This window comes from Hyperolius riggenbachi, chromosome 10 (assembly GCF_040937935.1).
Source record: "Hyperolius riggenbachi isolate aHypRig1 chromosome 10, aHypRig1.pri, whole genome shotgun sequence".
Taxonomy (NCBI): domain Eukaryota; kingdom Metazoa; phylum Chordata; class Amphibia; order Anura; family Hyperoliidae; genus Hyperolius; species Hyperolius riggenbachi.
The window spans coordinates 111,350,099-111,372,053 of NC_090655.1; the positions used below are offsets into that span (position 1 = coordinate 111,350,099).

The 21,955-nt window shown below is 42.8% G+C and overlaps 1 protein-coding gene across 1 annotated transcript; it reads left to right on the plus strand.

Annotated features, from left to right (window-relative positions):
• Positions 1 to 5,532: 5,532 nt before the first annotated feature.
• LOC137534204 (calcium homeostasis modulator protein 1-like) lies at positions 5,533 to 21,737 on the plus strand. The gene is made up of 2 exons (XM_068255605.1): positions 5,533 to 6,081; positions 20,918 to 21,737. The coding sequence occupies exons 1-2, from the start codon at positions 5,533 to 5,535 to the stop codon at positions 21,413 to 21,415; spliced, it is 1,047 nt and encodes a 348-aa protein (XP_068111706.1). The 3' UTR covers positions 21,416 to 21,737.
• Positions 21,738 to 21,955: the final 218 nt, after the last annotated feature.

Consider the following 21,955-nt stretch of genomic DNA (forward strand, 5'->3'; position numbering starts at 1 on the left):
GCAATTTGCATGACAACGTATGCAAATTTCTCAGCAAGCACAAGCTGCAAAACTGACAGAAGGTCTCCTTTCCAGAGTCCTGCAGCATGCAAACCTACACAATGGTCAAAAGGCTGCCTGCCTGCGCAGGCAGCTAAGCGGATTCTCACATTTTCCAAGTGCTTTCAACTACTTACAACAGTTTATACAATAATGTAACATGTCACAACAAGTAAAAATAAAAAAGATTAAAAAAAAGATAAAAAAGTAAAAAACAAAGATACAGTGTATTTTATGCACAATAACTTTGTATGTATGAGACTTTTGTAAGTAGGGGATTGTCTGTAAATGGTATTTCCGGTACATATATATACAATGGTTTGTCTCATCAGTTTGTTTTACTGCAGGTTCATTTTAGTCAAACTGTAACAAAATAAATGTTAGAGCTGGCAGTGTAAACAGTCATCAGTTAAAGAGGACCTGTAGTGAGAAAAATAAATAGAATTGCTTATGTTTTATAAAATTAATTTATAAATTATAAAGTCAGTGTTTGCCCACTGTAAAATCTTTAATCTCCCTCAATTATACTGTGAAATTTATCACAGGCAGCACCTCTTTCATACGAGCAGGTGATCTCTGCAGAATGTTTGTGTACTCTGTTGTGAAACACGTACAAAGTACACCTGGTCTCCCAGAATTCTGCATATCTAATTAGCCTAGGCAAAGCATTACTGGAAAGGTGAGTTTACATAGAATAAACCTAAAGTAACTGTTTCTGATGCTGAAACCAGGATAATAAACATAAAAGTGGGCAGTCTGCATAAATTCCTACATTCAGCTTTATGTTGTTACAGTGCCTCTAACTACTTGCAGATCCGCGCTATGCTTATCTACGCCCCTCTGTACTTCATATCTGAGCAGTCAGATAATTCTGATCGGATGTGATCGGATTGGTTGTAAATAATATCCGTTGATGGGCACAATCATATTAGGAATGATTAAAAAAAAGTCATCCGAAAACCAAAATTTGGATCTTCTTGTTGCTTGTGATAGAGAGGAAGCAAAGATTGATTCGTTGATGGTGTAGTCAACAATGTATTATGATATTTCACTGAATTAGCTGATTACAAACTATTTTTCGCTAGAAATTGGCCTGTTAGAGACCACCCTTGTGATTTTATAAGTTCTTGCTAATGTAATGCTATGTGTGTGTTCTCATTAGAGCAAGGTGATTTTATAAAAATCACCCATAGCATTGCATTAGCAAGAGCTTTTCAAATCACTAGTGCTTAGAAAGCTCTTGCAGTGTGAACCAGCCCTTACACATAACACTTCCTAAGTACTGTTCACAGTACACTGGAATTAAGTGTGGCACTATCTTGTGGCCAAAAAGTAAAAATCCCCCCACATACACTATTATATTTAAAAAAATAAATACAAAAAACGAAGTGAAGGAGCGCCCATGCAAAAAGGAAAATAAAAAGTGTGCCCAAGCCTACGGTCCTGACACCAGAGACCAGTCCATAAACAATCCGATAAGGCTGGCACCACATAGAAGTAAAATAATAAAAATGTATTTTTATTTACAATCCGATAAGGCTGGCACCACAAATACGTAAAAAATTGCTCTTTATTTAAACGTCATTAAAATGACATTATGTCAGATATAAAAGTGGAAAGTGGATAGTCTACTTTTATATCTGACATAATGTCATTTTAATGAGGTTTAATTAAAGAGCTGATTTTTACGTATTTGTGGTGCCAGCCTTATCGGATTGTAAATAAAAATACATTTTTATTATTTTTAACCCCTTTCACCCCCTAACCCCATAGTTACCAAAACAAAAGACTAGGAGGGAAAAAAGTAACAGAGACTTTTTAATATGCATGCCATAAGGGTATATTACTGTATTATTACTGTTATTTTTGTAAATAAAGCCTTGCAATCTTTGATATAGTATATAAAAAGCAAAACGGAAAAAATACACCTTTATGTCCAAATAAAATATCTCTATACATTGAACGGGGACACAATTTAAACATTGTAATAACCACGACTAATGGGCAAATAAAACATGTGGGTTTTATCTATCGTAGCACATTTTATTTTAAAACTATAATGGCTGACAACTCAGAAACAAGGCTTTTTTTTCATTGTTTTCTTATTATTCCCTTTAAAATGCATATAAAATAAAATAATTCTTAGCAAAAAGTACCAACCAAAGAAAGAATAATTTGTGACAAAAAAATCAATTAATAATTCATTTTTGTGTGATAAGCAATGATAAAGTTATTGGCGAATGAATGGGAGGAGCGGGATGTGAAAATTGCTCTGGTTTTTAAGGGGGGAGAAAAAACCCACATGGCACCATTTTGAGTGCACTGCCTTTGTTAGTGTAAACTGGTACCATAGGAGAGAATGCCTCACTTGACAGCTACTAACAAGCAAAATATCCACAGCTCCGGTGGCATTTTAAAATTGGTTAATTAGTCTAGTCGGTTGTTATTGTTAGAGACAGGAAGTTAATCTCCATTACAAGGAAACAGACAACAATAAAAATTCAGTATGGGTCTCATGCTTTCCCAACTCCATCCCAACCATAAAAAAATTAAATCAAATAAAAAAAAAATTGGCTGAATTTTAAAATCAGCTTCCATTTTAGATCAGGGTTTCCCAAACTTTGCTTAGTCATGTGCCATCATCAAAGCCTCGTTGCACTGCCACCATTGAATACAATGGACAAACCCACACACAGATGTGCAAGGCTTATTTTAATCTCCTGTGTGAGCAAATCATGATGGGGCAATTCTGTACAAATGTTAAGAACTCTGCTATGCCCAACTATCGTGAGCACTATTCCCCCTGGGGACTAGGAGCCCATCAGTGGTTTTAGTCCTCCACTTCAGAATACACTTGTAAGGTCGTCAGGCCGCTAAACTAATGTAAATAGGGGTTACAAAAGTCTCTAAGTTAGAGAGAACTCGTAGGAAAATTAAATATTTATCTTTCTATCATGGTGATTCGGAACACATGGTCCAATCATGTCCCAACAAACCTAAGGCCACATACAGACATCAGACCATAGTCTTTGGAAAATGAAAGATCACAGACCAATCTTACCACCCTTCCTGTAGTATAAGAGCCATACTTTACACAGTCTTTTCTATGGAGCTGAACTCCCCCATCAGGAAAAAATCTTTGCAAGATGCTGCACACACAGATGCTGTACAGACACCAAAGATCAGTATCTGCAAAAGATCTGTTCCTGCCAAAAATCCATTCCTGCAAATTGCAATGATAGTCTATGAGATCTGCAGATCATCATACACACATGATTTAACTGACATTCATCTGCAGATCTGCAGATCTGAAAATCCATCCTGGTGGATCTGATCTGCAGATGGATGTCAGTTAAATCATGTGTGTATGATGATCTGCAGATCTCATAGACTATCATTGCAATTTGCAGGAATGGATTTTTGGCAGGAACAGATCTTTTGCAGATACTGATCTTTTGTGTCTGTACAGCATCTGTGTGTGCAGCATCTTGCAAAAAAAATTTTCTGATGGGGAGTTCAGCTCCATAGAAAAGACTGTGTAGAGTATGGCTCTTATACTACAGGAAGGGTGGTAAGATTGGTCTGTGATCTTTCATTTTCCAAAGACTATGGTCTGATGTCTGTATGTGGCCTAAGAGTTGGGGAAACTTCCATGCTTAGCTTAGGTGGAGAGAACTCAGCTAAGCACGCAAGATATCTCTCCAGAAAATAATTTTGTCATGTGTGCTCTTCCTTCACCCTTTGAAAGGGATGGAGAACAAGTTAATGAAGTTTGTTTGGAGTGTTCGGAGTCCACTCCTAGGGGGAGGGGTACTGTAAGGTCGGCAGGCCGGCGGCCGCGGCCCTGCCGCTGACTCAGTTTGTTTCTGTCCCTGCCGCTGACTCACAGGCATGCAGGGCGGCAGGCGGAGGACACATCTCAGTGCGCGCTCCGTCTACGCAACAGTAGTCACATGTCTCCCTGAGTGTCCGCTGATTGCTGACACGCTGAACTCCGATTGGTGGAATGATAGTATTTGAATCTGCTGAGCGCTTCTGTCCGTGCCATTCATAGTTTCTAGCTTTGGCTTGTTGCTGGGTATGCGCCCCACAGTGGCGTAGCAATAGGGGGTGCAGAGGTAGCCACCGCATCGGGGCCCTTGGGCCAGAGGGGTCCCGAAGGGTCCACCCTCTATCACAGTATTAGTGCTCTATTGGTCCTGTGCCTGTAATAATCACTTCTATAGATGCTTTGAGTAGCAGTAATCCTTAACACACTGTTCCCAATTCCTTTCTTGCAACTCTGACACTGGTTGTCCTTGGCAGGTTTTGGTGTGCCACATCAATTGTTATGTAATGTATAGAGTGCTTGGGGGGTCCCATGTAAAACGTGCACCGGGGCCCATAGCTCCTCAGCTACGCCACTGGAGCCTCACGCCTTGGATGATCTGTTGCTGACTATTGCTTGTTCCTGACTTCATTCCTGTCTGATTGCCTGTGTTAACCTGTGCTTACTCCTGATATCCCGCTGCCGACCTCTGCTCAGTCTGACCACGCTTCTGTCTGATCTCCTGCTGCCAACCTCAGCTCCGTCTGACCACGCTTCTGCCTGATTACCTGTTGCTGAACCTTGGCTTGTTTACCGGACTCCGCAAGAACGCTGCCTGCCCCTGACCCGGCTTGCACGAGCACGCTACCTGAACTCTCAGCCTCTGAATCCACCTGCCTCCGTCATCTGGACTACCTTGCTACTAGGTCTCAGGTGACTATATACCTATTCCTATTCTATGCCCATTGCATTATCTGCCTGTACAATTGGTGAGTGGCTATTTGTCAGTTGTATGCCACATCTCCCTGCAGAGTTGTTAGTGTGTATTATAGGTAGGAGTTTTTAGCAGGTGTAAGGGCTGTGTTATAGGTCAGTCATATGGGCATACAGTCTGACCTATAGCCATTGACCAGGCAAGCCTGACAACACTGCTTTAGATAAATTCTGAAATGTTATATGTCATCATCATGGAGGGTAAAAACTAAAAAACAATCACAAGTAAAATAAAAATAAAAGAAATCTGCTCTGTCTACTCATGAGTTACCAGCATTCTATTCTTTGGGCTCTCACAAAACAGATGCCTGTTAGACAGATCCGTCCAGATTTGCATAGGTGTGTGGTAGGCTGGCTTTCTGTCTCTGGCTATTGTGGGAGTACAGACGTCACAGAAGAATTTGCAAACAGCTTCTCATCTAATAGTTTTCAGAAAAAAGCTGAGATTGAGCATCGGATTCAACAACAGGCTGACCTGATTTAATTCAAAGCCACTGGAAACACAATTTGGATGAAGCATTAAACTGAATGGACTGCGCACCTGCTAAAAGCTAACAATAAAAGGACCGGAGAGAAAAAGAAAGGAATCAGCACTCCTGCAATAAAGATCATATACTCTTTGAAGTGAAGACAGCACAAGAAAAAGGATCATTTCTATCTTCTCTCCTTGTTGAAAAAGAAAAAGCTGAAACATGGATAAGTTCCGTATGATCTTCCAGTTCCTGCAGGCCAACCAGGAATCTTTCATGAATGGCATCTGTGGTATTATGGCACTCGCCAGTGCCCAACTGTACACGACATTTGATTTCAACTGCCCGTGCCTACCTGCCTATAACATGTCTTATGCAATGGGGGTGCTGTGCGTGCCCCCGATTGTCTTCTTTTTATTGGGTTTTGTCATGAACAATAACGTGTCCATGCTAGCGGAGGAATGGAAGAGGCCGACGGGTGAGAGGCAGAAAGATGCGGCGGTGTTGCGGTATATGTTCTGTTCTATGACCCAACGGGCATTGATTGCCCCGGCAGTGTGGATATCAGTGACGTTACTGCATGGCGAGAGCTTTATATGTGCGTTTAGCACGTCGGTGCCGGTGGACAAGCTGGGCAATATGACCGGTGTGGACCTGTCCGATAAGGAAATTAAGAGAATTCTGGCCAGGATTCCTTGCAAAGACATCTATGATGGGGACCACATTATACCACAGGAAGTGGCGACCAGATACTTGCGCTGCATTTCTCAGGTTATAATACATTTACCGTATTTTCTTTCATGGTCTGTTATGCTAATATTTGAATATCATTATTTTAGATAATGTAAAGCACTGTGTAATATGCTGACACTGTACAACTGAACAGTCGTCGTAAAGGATAGCACCCAAAAATAGCCTTTGAGCTTATTTAAAACTGGTTGCTAAAAACGATTTGCATTAATTTTCTACATCATAGGGCATTGGCAGTGGCATAGCTAAGAAGTGATGGGCCCCTCTAGGGCCGGTTCAACTAGCTACAATGGGGACTCAGGGAAAATTTAACTGGGCGCGCCCCCCTAGCACCTCCCCACCCCTGCAGCAAATTCATCCCCCAGGGCCCCCAAGCTGGCTGCCAGACCCCATTCTGCCCCCCCCAGTCAGAATATCATTAGGTGTCCATCATGTCTCCAAATGCATTGTTGGAGTTCCCATTATTCCCCCTTGCATAATCCCTGCAGGACACAGGAAGGAGCACCATGCTCTGTGCCCTGGACGACTTCTCTGCCAGTACCTTTCTTCCTCCTTCCATGTAGACATGTATAGAGTCACCATAGAGGAGAGGAGGAGGGAGATACCTTGGAGAGCCCCTACAAGCTCCGGTGGCCTGAAGCAATTGCCCCCATTGCCCCTATGGAAGCGCCGGCCCTGGGCCCCATTGCAAGTTTTACATTGGGACCCTTCTACTACTCTGTACATAACAATTAGTATACAGCACCAAAACCTGCCAGTCAGGACAACAGTGCCAGAGGGGTGTAAACAGGGGGAGGGGCACAGTTTGTTAAAGGGAGCCTAAAGCGAGAGAGATATAGAGGCTGCCATACTGAATTCCTTTTAAACAATGCATCTTGGCAGGCTGTCCTGCTGATATTCTGCCTTTAATACTTTTAGCATTAGACCTTGAACAAGTACGCAGATCAGGCGCCCTGACTTAAGTCTTACTGGATTAGCTGCATGCTTGTGTGAGTGGTGTGATTCAGACTCTATTGCAGCCAAGGAGTTCAGCAGGACTGACAGGTAACTGGTATTGCTTAAAAGGAAATAAATATGAAAGCCTCACTATAGGTTCCTCTAATGATCACCACTATTTAAAGCAAAAATAGAGGTGATCATTACCAGCTCAGCACCAATGCAGAACTAATACAGCAGTTGAAGAAGTGCCCCGTGGTGGGCTCTGATGGTGCAGGGGACCTGGAGCTGTCAAACCCTCTGCATTGCCCAGTGCTTCACTACTGTGCATTGGTATACATATGAACAAGTGCAAAAGACAGCTTAATGTTACGCATAATGATACACAAGTGTAACAATTCAGTGTGAATAAGGCCATATGCGATATGAGATATATCAGTGTACTGCTCTCCTTTATTAAAGTGACCCTAAGGTGAAAGTGATATGGAGGCTGCCATATGTATTTCCCATTTAACAATACCAGTTGCCTGGCAGTACTGTTGATCTTCTGGAATCAGTAGTGTCTGCGTCACAACCCTGAAACAAGCATGTGCCCAATCCAGTCAGACTTGCGCCAGAACACCTGATTTGCATGCTTGTTCTGGGTCTATGGCTAAAAGTATTAGTGGCAGAGGATCGGCAGGACAGCCAGGCAACTTGCATGGTTTAAAAGGAAATAAATATGGCAGCCTTCACATCACTCCTCACCTAGGGTTCCCCTTTAGGGCTCTTTCACACCAGAGCACTTTACCTGCATTTCAACGCAAAGGCAATTCTTTGCGTTAACCAAGGTAAAATGAAAGTCCATAGACTTTTATTTTAACTTTCACACCCGGCGCTGTGTTTTGGTGGGTTGCGGTTCGACTGACCTGGGAGCGTTGAAACACCAGGACCTGGCGTTTCCAGTCGGGTTCAATTAATAGCTACCGCCGCTGATTGCGTCTCACCGCAGATTCCTGACGACCCGCCGCAGGCTATTCAACTCCTGCATGCGTTGTCTGGTGTGAAAGAGGCCTAAAGCAAGGCTCCAACAGAGATGGTCGATGACCTGTTCATAATTTTAGCTTGTGTGCATACTTAATGCAGATTGTATGCAGCATGGAATTAGGCCAGTCAAATTCAGCAGAAAATCCAATTGTATGTTTTTTTGAAATTGAGCCCATATTATCTATTACGTTTGTACATCAGAATTATCATATCACTTCCCACCTATAGTCTTCCAGGGATTTCTGGTTTTCTGTATAGAACACCAGTCATGCCTCCTTTCCATAATATAGACTGGCCTCTCCACCAGAGCAGAGTGAAGCATGATCCTGTGATGTGTGGGGAGGAGCCATAACCTGCTTATGTCAGTAGGACTTTTAAACCTGCTGTGTAAAAATGATCTGAAGCAACTGTTCATCACAGAGAAGTTATTTCTTGTTACCATTTGTAGTAGGTAGTTAAGATTTCCATCATGTAAAAAGAAAATCACTATTGTATGCAACAGGTATGCTTGAAAGGTGTCCTTACATTGTCACATGGGGATGGGGCAGCAGATTCTATTATCAGATAGATCCCTCTCTGTTCGAACCTGATGAGAGAGGAATCTAATGCTGCTACACAGATTGTACCATGGCTCTCCTGTCCACCAGCAAGCTGCTTCCAGTGTCCCATGTCTTCTTTCCATTGCCGCTAGGATGCTTGTATCCCTGTGACACGTGTGTGACCTTGTATATGCCGTCAGGTCACGGGGTACAGGAGCCCCGGCTACAATAGAGAGAAGACACTGGACACAAGAGGAGGCGGACAGGTGAACCAGAACTACACTGCAACATTCACCATGGGCTCGGGGTTCACATTACACATGGGGAGATCGCACAGAGGTCCGTCAGACACAGCTATTGCTGCACCTGACAAGCCCTTTCAAGTGAGAGCTTTCCAGCATGCCAGATCGATAGTTTTGATTGATTTCAGTTGGAAAACGATAAATATGGTGAGCAGCATGCATCATATATTGAATGTTATTCAAGTAATGTATGGGCACCTTAACTGAATATTAACATCTGCACAGGACTGTGCAATTCTTGTATTGAATTTTTATTATTATAAGGTTATGCTCTAAAGCAGTGTTTCTCAACATTTTATTGGTATGTACCCCTTTTAAAACCCTGTACTCACCAAGTACCCCTTTGCATTGTAAACATTATCACAAGTACCCCTTGACAAATATATATTTAAAGCTAGTACATGATAATTGGTTCTAAACTATTTCCAAGCCTTTACTATTGCTTTTAAATAGCTAAAACACTAATTTGGTGTTGTTTAAATAGGATTTATCATTTTCTACAACTCTAAATTTGTTATTCTTGGTTAAGTATATAAAGCCCGAGTACCCCCTGGAACCATCAGAAGTACCCCCTGGGGTACGCGTACCACACGTTGAGAACCTAGGCTCTAAAGAAAGCAGTACTTAAAGAGGAACTTCAGCCTAAACAAACATACTGTCATTAAGTTACATTAGTTATGTTAATTAAAATAGATAGGTAATATAATCTCTTACCCACCCTGTTTTGAAAGAACATGATTTCATTAGGGCAGCCATATTTTGGTTGAAAGGAGGTGACAGGGAGCATGAGTCACAGTTCCAACTGTCCTGTGTGCTGATCACCCCTCCCAGTTGCTAGGCAACGTGAACAACATCATAGGAAATCCCATCATGCTTTGCACAGCATCAGGGTATAAAAGCCTGTGCAGTTTTCTTTGATGGGTGGAGCTTAGCTAAAAATGCAGCTAAAAAGGATGCTTTGGTAAGAAAAACAAAGTTCTGATGCTGTGAACCTGTTAAAGAAACACCAAGCCTTTTCAGTACTGCAGAGTAGATTTTTAGTCCAGAGGTTCACTTTAAGTGTAATCTCCGGCAGCTGACTTTTGGCACAGTTACATTACGTAGGATTCTGCAAAAAATGCAGGTCTCCGTTTACTATAGTCACGCAGTTCTGTGTGTCTAAAGAACCCCAAAAGAAGTATGCATAAAGCCTCTCCTTACTGTATCAGTGCATAGTCACCAGGTCTTTGTGCACATAAATTCTAATACATAAAGTCGAATTCTAGTCTGTAGTTCAGAGCACAAAGAAAACTAAAATGGTAAAATAAAAACTTGGAGAATGAATCATTAAAACGTAGAAAAGAATGTCCATTGCTCATAGTTACAATCACATTTGAGCTTTTTGATCTCTCACCTGCACAGAGGATGTAAAACTAAAAGTGGCCATACACTTATAGATTTGCAGCAGATTCCACCATCAGATAGATTTCTGCCAGATGCTTGTCAAGTCGAATCTGACAGGAATCTATATGATTTGTGCCACACACTAGGAACAGATTTCCAATAGATTTCAGAATGAAATGCATTATTGGACCGTTAGATCCAATGCAACTCTATGGGCCATCGATCTTCTACCTAGATTTTCCATCCAGTCAGATAGATCAAATCGATCGAAATCGGCCGCAAATCAATCGATCGGCTGATTCGATAGAATCTATTTCCGATCAATCAATTCGATAGAATCGATCAATAGATGAAATCGACCAGTGTATGGGCACCTTAAGAAGCAGCTTGTTGTTACCCATGACTAGGAGTTTGTATTACTACAGCTAGATTGTCTAGTCATTCCCCATGCCATAGTTCTACAGAATGCAAAGAGTTAACCCGCTGGCAAGCAACAGAATGCAAATTGTCACCCAGTCGGTGAATCTCATTATGGTAAGACAGGCTTCTAGGAAACGTTTTTCTTTAGCTTTTTTTTAAACAACCTATTAAAAATCTTCAGCAAATTTACTGACAGCCCATAAACTAAAGCATGTATCAAACTCTGAACACCAGGAAACTGGAAAGGGGAGGGAAAGGGGGACAACTAGACACCAGGGAACTGTATAAGGGAGGTGGCCACAAGACATTGAGGTTGGCCTGCAACTTGGTCCTAGTGTTCAAATTCAGCCACTTTGTAATCGACTTTGAAACCCCTTGTCTAAAGTGAGGGTATCTGAGTAAGATAATGAAGGTATCCGAGTAAGAAAATACATCCTCAACAGATCTTTATCAGCCAGCAAACACTTAAGTGGCTCATATACTGGTCGATTTCAGCCATTGATGGATTCTATAGAATCGATCAGAAATCAATTCTATCAAATTCCCAGATCGATCGATTTTGATCGATTTGATCCATCTGACAGGATGGAAAATGCCAGCCAGCAGCAGATCGATGGCCCATAGAGTTGCATTGGTTCTAATAGTCGAATAATGCATTTAGATCGATTTCCAATAGATTTAATTCTGAAATGTATTGGAAATCTGTTCCTAGTGTGTGGCAAACATCAGATAGATTCCTGTCAGATTCAACTTGACAGGCATCTGAAATTTATCTGATGGTCGAATCTGTATCTATAAGTGTATGGCCACCTTTATAGGCTCTGTTCCCACTTGAGCGGAGGACATTTTTTGTCCGTTCTCTGCTAATTAGATAGTGAACGGCTCCTATTTTATAAATAGGAGTGGTCTACACTTGTGACTCTGCAACGGATCTGTGGGATCTGTCACAGTAAGCCGGCCACACTTCTGTGCAGTCCGTGATAATCCCGGGCAGGCGGATGCACTCCACCATATAGCCAATGGTGGTAATGCATCTGCCCTGGGCTACAGGCGGACCATCAAAGTGGACATAACATACCAGTATAACCAGGGCCGGATTTGTACTTCTTACCGCCCAAGGCCGACTATTACCAGCCGCCCCAACCGAAACAGTATCCTACCACCTCTCTCTCCACACACACACACACACACACACACACACACACACACACACACACACAAAATTTTGGGCCGATGGTGTCCACTATTGCGGCTAGTGCCGAGGTCTCCATGGCAACGTGAAGTGAATAAATCTCGTCACACGGGGGAACTGGTCAATCAAGCGATCTACAGGTGATGGCCGTGGTGGGAGCTATCCACCACACTCACATAGTCAAAAGTGGCTCACAATTGGACATTGGGTGGGGTCAGCAACACACAAAAGTGAGTCCTGTACCCACTGCTGTCTCCAGGGTACAGTGCTGGCCAATCAATAATTAAGAAATGGGTACTGTGAGAGGCTGCCTTCTGTATTCTGTACTATTTGCTGGTGCTGCCCCTGGTCCTTTCATCCCCCACACCAAGTGTGTGAGACCTGGCCGTCTGTAACTGCCTGGAGCTGCTGCTATGTCATTGGACAAGGTCTGGCTTTTTGCTAGTCACACACTGTTCACAAACGTTTGGTTAATGGACTGCAGCTGCCTGTAGCATAGCACAGGCAGATGCCAGCTGGTACTAATAGTGCAGTTATCCTGGACCCTTTCATTTGTTTGGACACTTGCAAATAATGCCCACTATCTGCAGGCCGCCCCTTGTTTATCTGGTGCCCTAGGCCATGGCCTATGTGGCCTTGCCAGAAATCCGGCCATGAGTATAACATGTGTGCTACATTACAAGTGCCTACAGAATGTAACCTAGATTCATGTACTTTTATCGTCATTATTTGGATCCAACCATAATCTGTTATGATTATGGACACTCACATGGGGCCCCTTCATTTTTTCTGCACAGGGGCCCACTGTTGGCTTTGTCTGCAAATTGGATTGATTGATGGCTGAAATCGACCAGTGTATGGGCCCCTAAAGCCAACCTGAAGTTAGCATAAACTGATAACAACAGTCTTAAGGTAGCTATACACTTATAGATTGCCACTCAATGTGGCAAAATGATCCATTTCCTTCTGATTGGAATAGATTCTTACCACACAGAGAGCACACAGATTTTCTACAGATTCCAGCCAGGAGTGTACTGAAAAATTGATCGAGCTGCAGCATTGCACTGTTTGATGCGAATCGACTGCTGCTCCTGCTTCACCCCCAAATCGACCTAAATCTTCCATCTGGTCCAATTGCTACTTTTGATCGATATTATGTCAAAACTGATCGGAAATCGATCGAAGAGGAATCACTGTAAAAATCGATTCCCTTAGATTGTGATCCAATCTGCCAGGAACATGGAATAGTGTATTGGCACCTTTATTTTGGTTTTTGAAATTAAAAATCTAGGTTTAACGTTTCAGCTGTTTGAGGTAATTAACAGCAGGTTTTAATGTTCATTCAGCCTGTGGTTCATTTGCTGAACTGTATACAAACTGTTATTTATACCCCTGGATTATTAACCCTCTCAGTAACAAAATAAGTGTGTAGGCACCTTAAGACATTTAATCATACACTTCAATCTAAAAGTAATCTTAAGGGGGCTGGGGGGGGGGGGTAATATATGGAACTCTCCAAACGCCCTGTGGATAGGTATGGTCATTACAGATTCTAACAGAGGACGAGATCCAAAAGCAGCTAAGTAGAGATATGAAAAAATATATACAGGATCATCTAAAAAAATTAGCATATTGTGATAAATTTCATTATTTTTTGTAATGTACTGATAAACATTAGACTTTCATATATTTTAGATTCAAATACACACAACTGAAGTAGTTCAAGCCTTTTATTGTTTTAATATTGATGATTTTGGCATACAGCTCATGAAAACCCAAAATTCCTATCTCAAAAAATTTGCATATTTCATCCGACCAATAAAAGAAAAGTGTTTTTAAAACAAAAAAGTCAACCTTAAAATAATTATGTTCAGTTATGCACTCAATACTTGGTCGGGAATCCTTTTGCAGAAATGACTGCTTCAATGCGGCGTGGCATGGAGGCAATAAGCCTGTGGCACTGCTCAGGTGTTATGGAGGCCCAGGATGCTTCGATAGCGGCCTTAAAGTGAACCTTAAGTGAAAAAAATAAATTGAGTTTTACTCACCTGGGGCTTACCTCAGCCCCCTGCAGCTGATCGGTGCCCACGACGAGCATTGAAGCAGTCATTTCTGCAAAAGGATTCCCGACCAAGTATTGAGTGCATAACTGAACATAATTATTTGAAGGTTGACTTTTTTTTTTTTTAAAAAAACACTTTATTTTATTGGTCGGATGAAATATGCTAATTTTTTTAGATAGGAATTTAGGGTTTTCATGAGTTGTATGCCAAAATCATCAATATTAAAACAATAAAAGGCTTGAACTACTTCAGTTGTGTGTATTTGAATCTAAAATATATGAAAGTTTAATGTATATCAGTACATTACAGAAAATAATGAACTTTATCACAACATGCTAATTTTTTGAGAAGATCCTATATATACAAATTATCATGATCTAAGGAGGGAATTACATTTTGTCTCAAGCTGTTTAAAGGACAACTGAGGTGAGAAGAATATGGAGGTTGCCATGTTTATTTCCTGTTATACAATACCAGTTGCCCGGCAGCCCTGCTGATCTATTTGGCTGCAGTAGTGGCCGTATTACACCAGAAACAAGCATGCAGGCAATCTTGTCAGATCTGACAATGTCAGAAACACCTGATCTGCTGCAGGCTTGTTCAGGGTCTATGGACTAAAAGTATTAGAGGCAGAGGATCAGCAGGACTTCCAGGCAACTGGTATTGCTTAAAAAGAAATAAATATGGCAGCCACCATATCTTTCTCGCTTCAGGTTCCCCCTTTAATTATCCAGCAGCCAGCCATCTGGTCATAAAACTGTTGCCCATCCCAGGTTAAGACAAAGTGGTTTGTTGCATGGAGCATTATATTTTCATCTCACAATAAACTCAGATACAGTATACTTTATCATGATTACTGCACTATTTGAAGGTGCAAACACCTTCATCAAACTAGAAATAAAGAGGCCCCTTTCTTACCAAAGTTTATCTAAAACGTACGAATAGAGAAAGGGAAGGGCATAATACAAGGACAATAAAAAACAGTACCCATGTAAGGTTACCCCTTGCCAAAACTTTTGCCACGGTTCTAAGTATACATACAGATGGCAATCATTCCAGCTGCCAATGAGATATTCCTCTATACATGTTTTGAAACTGGTACCATGGTGTTCATATGTTCAGCACTCTTCTGTCACACAAACATGGTCAGGAACTGATGCTGGACATATAGCCTTCCTTCCTATGCTAAATCCATCTGAGAGCATTAGTCAAGAATGAGGGCTCGTTTCCACTATTGCGGTGCGGAATCGCCTGGATTCCACCGCTGATGAAATCGCATGCGGATGCGATTTCCCATGCGGTTTTTGCCGCGAATTCGCATAGGTAAGGGTATATGCGATTTTAACCATGTCACTGCCTGTGTGAATTTATATCGGTACCTATGCGAATTCGCGGCAAAAGACGCATGGGGAAAACGCATGCGATTTCCCTATTAAATACATTGCATGCGATTCGCATGCATTCCACTCTCAGGCGAATTCGTTGGCTCTTTTGTGCGTTTTTTTCACCGCTCAAAAAAACGCACATCACCAACGCAACAGTGGAAACAGGCCCATTCACTTGCATACCACGTGCGAATCCGCATGCGTTGGACGCATGCGGATTCGCGATAGTGGAAACGAGTCCTGAGTGGAGACAAAATCAGTACTATTACAAAGATACATAGGAGACTGGACATTCATCTTTACATTGTTTTCAAACAGGTCAGTTGCCCGGTTGTCGTGCTGGGTTTTTTTTGCCTTCAGTAGCATTCAAGTCACACATTTCAACCAGTAATAACTCGTGCAATCAGAGCACCTGGGACCTGATGCAATTCCAGTAAATAAAAGACTCTGCATGCAAGTCTATCACCCTGCATTGCACAAAAGTTGACATGCAATTCAATTGTGAATTGGGCCCTCACCTGGCATGTTCCAAAATTGCCCTTAACAATACAAGGAGACTAAATTCTTTCATGAAGCTGTCTTCAGCGCAACACATCACCTCAATGTTTGTTTTTTCTTTTCATTTATTTCGATTAGAAAAAAAAACTCTGGCTGGTGTGGTCAGAGTGGCTGAGCAGACAATATGGGGTTCTATCAACTGAACTATAAGGGCCCTTTTCCACTAGCGCGTTTGCGCTAGCGGAATCGCAAACCACTAGCGATTTTACAATCGCTAGGGTTTGCTAAATAACATAGGAATCGCGGTAGGGTATTTCCACTACTGCGATTCATTTTTGCCTGAAACGCGATCGCAGCGCGGAGCGATATTTGCCGCGATTTTGCTATGCAGTGCATAGCATAGCAAAATCGCGGCCGCAAACGTCAGGAAATCGCCGGTAATTTTTTAGCTTTGCGATTCAGCAATCGCTAGCGTTCAGCGTGAACGCTAGCGACTGCTAGTGGAAAAGGGCCCTAACAATACCAGCCTGCATGTTCATGATATAAGAGGAACTGTGCAAGAAGGGGGCAGAAAACCAAGTCAAGTGTAACCCTGTGTGGGGTTCTTCTTTAACCTTGCGACACTATACTTTTCTTGAATATGGCAATAAAGAAAAGGCCAGGAATCAGAGCGTTAACTCATTTTATGTAGATTAAATGTATAACAAGTTTAATTAAGTTGAGCTGTGAATGCAGAAAATATTTTCCCAGAGGAAGATCTTGTCTTTCATTAATGTAAAGTGAGAGAACACACTTCTCTGTCCACTATAAGGCAATGTCTCACAATCTCATAACAAGCAATGTGTTAACCTCTTTTGGTGACTCAACAAAGTTACAGCAGTAGAACACTTTTACATTGCAGTACAACACGGTCTCTTTAAGGATTTATTATGCACAAAACATTCACAGGTTAGGCTTTTCTTGGGACTGAGCAATGTCAGAGCAGTAGAACACTTTCACTTTGCAATACAACACTGTCTCCTTAAGGATCCTTCATGAACAGAACATTCACCAGAACTGAGCATCATTTATCAGTAGGATACTTTCTCTTGACAATAAGGCCCCATTCACACTGCACGCGTTTCCAGCCGCGTTTTGGAAACGCGTGCGGGAGGCCGACATGCACGACATCAGACAGCGCATAGAGTGCACTGTCTGATGTTCACACTGCATGCGTTCCGGACCTGTGCGGTCCGGGAACGCATGCTGCACGCATTTTTTGCAAAAACGCGTGGCTGTCACATTCACGTTTCAGTGATGGGATCAGCCACGCAACGCACACAAACATGAATGCCGTGTGTTCGCATGCGTTGCGTTCCGCACGCATGGCCATCCGCGTTTGTGATGTGAACGGGGCCTAACGTCTCTCTCAGGAGCTACACAGCACAGATAGTCTGGATGGGCTGAAACACACCTCCTATGCATATGATATATCAGTCTGTGTGGAGAGTGAGTGGGAGACTTCTCTTGAGAACTGCAGCCACATGCAGCTTGGCAGACTGGAGTTCTGTCTGTGGGTTCTGGGTGTCTGGCTCACTGCTTTCTCTAATGTTAGATGGTCCTCTCCTGAGGTATCACTATGCTCTTCCCTGCAGACAGCTGTACTTGGGGTCCTCACTTGAACTTTCTTCTTCTTCTTCAGAAAGCTAGAATCCTTTTCACAGGCTCTCTCTTCCTTCAGCACTCCCTCTCTGCCCACCATGTGACAAACCTTTCTCCTCTAGCTCAACAGCCCTCCCCCCTGCTCAAAACCAACTTTATTGTCCTAGAACAAAACAGACATGTTCTGAAAGCACACACCCTCTCTGCTCAAAGAGTGTAGCATGCAGCAGTAGAGATGCGAAGTTCGGATCGTTTCAATGATCCGGATGATTCGAATCGGATCATTGAAAAGATCCAGATCCGAATCTCGGATCATTTTATAAGGGAAGCATTCGGGGGTGAAATGACTAGCAGGACAGAAGAAGGGGAGGGGGGTGGACACAGAGAGAAGGGGAGAAGATGGACAGAGGGCAGGGAGTGGACAGAGAAGGGAGGAGGGACGAGCAGAGAGCAGAAATGTTTATTTGCACACAATACCCACATGCTGCAATCATATGCTTTACATATATTTCACCTATATGTTCATCTGTATACTTTGAATGCAAAAGTCGCACAGTGAAAGAAAGCATTCCCAGAAGTGAAGTGCAGCTGTTTAGAGCAGTGCAGGAGGATCATATTGCACAGCAATCACAGTGCCTGCAAAGTTACTGAGCTGTGCTGAGCTGAGCCAAAAGCTTCCAATTTGTTCACTGTGCACAACTACGGAACAGACAGCCTATAATGAGCAGCACATTATAGCCAGTATGTGTGCTCTACACATAGCTGGCAGTGGCACCCATGTCCCCTCTCTCTGATCTACCTGTGTCCCTGCAAGGCAGGCTCCCCTCCAACAGAGCGATCCATCTCTGCTCTGCTTCCAGGACCCCGCTGCCCGCTGAGGGGGGCGTGTCGCTCCTAGCCCCGCCCCTTTTGCGATCCGAATCACTCATATTGATGATTCGGATGATTCGACTCACAAAATAGATTTGGATCAAAGATCCAAATCGTTCATGATCTGGACAACACTATGCAGCAGTAAATAATTATTTGACTTGTTGTCCCACACATATATGCATTTAAGAACCACTAGTATGCACTGTCATTGTTGAGGGGGTTACACAAGTACAAGGGACACATCCACACATTGATCCTAGGAAGGGTGAGGGTATGGATCTCTCATATCTACTGGTACATGTGTGGGATAAGTCATGAATTTTAAACATCGAGTAGGGAATGAGTCATCTTGGTCCTCTACATGGAGATGGTTATTTTGCAAGAGGAGGTGAGAATTTCTGCCTCCTTCTTGTAGAATCTCCCCATGCACCATGTGGGCTAGCATTGTATAGGTAGCGGAGTCTCAAACTGTCCATGCAGCCATTCCAACAATAAAAGCCTGCATGGGGAGAAAGGGGCAAGAAGGCTTGAAGGTGGGGGGCTACATTTACTTTCACTATTTTTATTACTGTACAATTAAAATAATAATAAACCAACTGCGCAAAAAGAACCATTCTGAAATGAACAATGGGCTCTAATGCGGAGACAGCGTATGGCAATATTATCAGTACTACGACAGGCAGTGTACCATGAGTTACACTATAAGAACCACCCACGGTACTAGAGTACCATGAGCATTGCTACGGTAATGCAAGTTAGTAACCCCATTACCGTAGCAACCCTCATGGTACAGGATAAGTATCGGTGGTACACTGACTGCGGTAGTACCGGTAACATTGTTGTGCACAGTCTCCGCACAGCAGTAATAACACTGGTTTGTGTATCAGGCACAAATGGGTTGATTCCTTAATGAGAGTCTGAAGTGAAAATTCTTTGCTATATTTACCTTTTAATTAGCTTCAGTACTCTCATTAACGGTAAACCGCCGCATTCCCCCTGAAAAACGAGGGCTGCAGACCCCCCAAATCCCCGGTTGGGAATCTGGCTGGCGCTTCCTGGAAGGGGCAGAGCTCTCTGCTGTAGCTCTGCCTCTTATGATGTCAATCACGGCGGATCGCCACCTCTTCCCGCCCCTCTCACTCTTCCTTCACAGAGAGGGGCGAGGAGAGGAGGCGACTGATGGCAGGAGAGGCAGAGCTACAGCTCATACCGTAGCTCTGCCTCTCAGGGCAGAACAATCTACGACAAAGTTGGTCGTGGATGTTTGCCCGGGGATTTGGGGGGTCTGCATCCCTCGTTTTTCAGTGGGGATGCGGTGGTTTACCGCTGATGAGAATTAAAAGGTAAATATTGCAGAAAAAATTCGCTTCAGAGTCCCTTTAAGCTGCTAAAGCAGTGCAGCTTAGCCTCCTGAGCGTTATGCCACTCAGGAGGTTTTGTTACTTTTTGCCCCGAAAATAACATAATTTTCTCGCATGGCTGTAAACCCTTTAGCTAGCACTAGGCTAGCTAGTAAGAGTGTCCGGCACCCCCCGATCCCCGCCGCTCCCCCGTTTATACATTACCCAGCCTGGATCCAGGATTCTGCGCAGCCTCCCCGCACAGCTCCGGTCTTCACAATGAGGAGGATTGCACATGACGTCACGACGTCATGCGCAAAACCCGATCCTCCCCAGAGAGAGACCGGAGCTGTGCGGGGAGGCTGCGTGATCGCTGGATCCAGGCTGGGTAATGAATGTATAAGCGGAGGGATAAGCGGGGGGGGAGGATCGGGGTTGCCGGACACCTTTACTAGCTAGCCTAGTGCTAGCTAAAGGGTTTACGGCCATGTGAGAAAATTATTTCATTATGGGGGACTCCTGGGGCCAGAGTGTTGGGCATACCGATAAGGAGAATGAGAGGAGCATGAGTTATGTGCACGCACCGCACAGTAGTGCAGCATAGTGTGCGCTGATAACTTACTTGCACTCCTAAGTAACAGCTGCTCCACTGAACCCGCCCTGAACCCCAGCGGGTCCAGTGGCTTTAATGGACGTGATCCCTGCACGTTGATTCACCCAATCAGCTGCTTGTGAAGTGACAGGCTTTCTTTCTTTTACTGCTTAAAGTGATGGACATTTAAACCTCAATGGCCACATAAAATGGCAAGGAGGGCTTGAGTATGACCTGTGCTCTACACGGAGCAGAAAACTCCTCAAGGCTAAACCAAAAAAAAAAAAATTTGTACAGGACTAATCAAATTCAGAAAACGAATGAATACCTGTCAGCTTGATTGATCAATTAGCCGTCAAGCAACCAATAGTTTCTGAATCTGATTACAGCAGTTCTGGTTCTGCCCCCAGTATTTCCAATTCTTGTGCAGCAGGAATAACCCCTAAAGTCAAATTTTCAGTCCATCACTATTACGTTGCCTTTACCAATAATCTAACACTAAAGTTCCCAAGTTCCCCTAGGCATAGAAGTTTCACAAATCCATACAATTTCATATTATCTTTGGGAACAGTGGAAAAGTCTATCAGTGGGCTGGTTTTCTCAGGCCATAAGCTACTACTTACTTACAAAATGTGCAAGCCACTAACTGTCCTTATTTTCTCTCCAGGCATTTGGCTGGACCTTTGTCCTACTGATGACGTTTTTTGCATTCCTCGTCAGAGCCATCCGACCCTGCTTTACACAAGCGGCTTTTCTAAAAAGCAAATACTGGTCACACTACATCGACATAGAACGCAAGCTATTTGATGAGACCTGCACTGAACACGCTAAAAGCTTTGCTAAACTTTGCATTCAACAGTTTTTTGAGAATATCAACCAAGACATGAACATGGGCCACTCCCATATTCTACACAGCAAGTCAGTAGATAAATCAGATGACAAGGAGAAGTCAGAGCAAGACGAGTCAGACAAACTCCTGGGAGTAACCAGTCAGGGTACAATGAATACACTTCTAAAGAACTGGCATAAATGTAAACCTCCTTTAAATCTGAAGGCCTATGACTATCAAAACCAAAATGGGAATGGATATATTAAAGAAAATCTTCAACTTAATAACCTAAATGGACCCAAAAAAGAAATTGTGACTTATTACAGTAAAGTTTAAATTCAGTTATTCATTTGAATTCACAAAGGTGCAAAGTTTGGGCTTCAGCCTGGAGAACATGAGGAGAATGGCCTGCTGAAGAATGGAGATGGCACAGAGAACAGACATTTCACAATGATGAAGTCACTGTGAGGATAGCTTGGATTTTCAATGTTTTGTAAGGGCACATTTGTGTGGGAAATAGCATTTCTTGAAAGCAAAACAAAATTGGGATTTGATGAATGGTACAGAGCATATTGATTGATACGGAGGCCATGGTAATAATAACTAATTTCAAAGGTGTTCTGTGCTGGACAGAATGCAGAAGACGTCAAAGTTGCTCGCAGCCATTTTCTTTTACAACCTTCTAGCACAGTCTTCATATAAAAGGAAATTATATGTCTGACGTGCAAAAGTCGTTTTTCTTGAAATAGTTGGAAAAAGTGTTCCCAAGTTACATTATAGATGGTTGGCTGCTGGATCAAAATTTAAGACTCTTATATGCTTTTGCAAAGTATTTGACTTTCAGCTTAATATAGTGTGCCGGTTATTCTAGGGATG

Excerpts from the sequence above, each read along its gene's own strand:
- LOC137534204 (XM_068255605.1), top strand. The coding sequence starts at position 5,533 with ATGGATAAGTTCCGTATGATCTTCCAGTTCCTGCAGGCCAACCAGGAA. Across the intron at positions 6,082-20,917 it reads ACTTGCGCTGCATTTCTCAG|GCATTTGGCTGGACCTTTGT; the intron begins GTTATAATACAT and ends TTTTCTCTCCAG.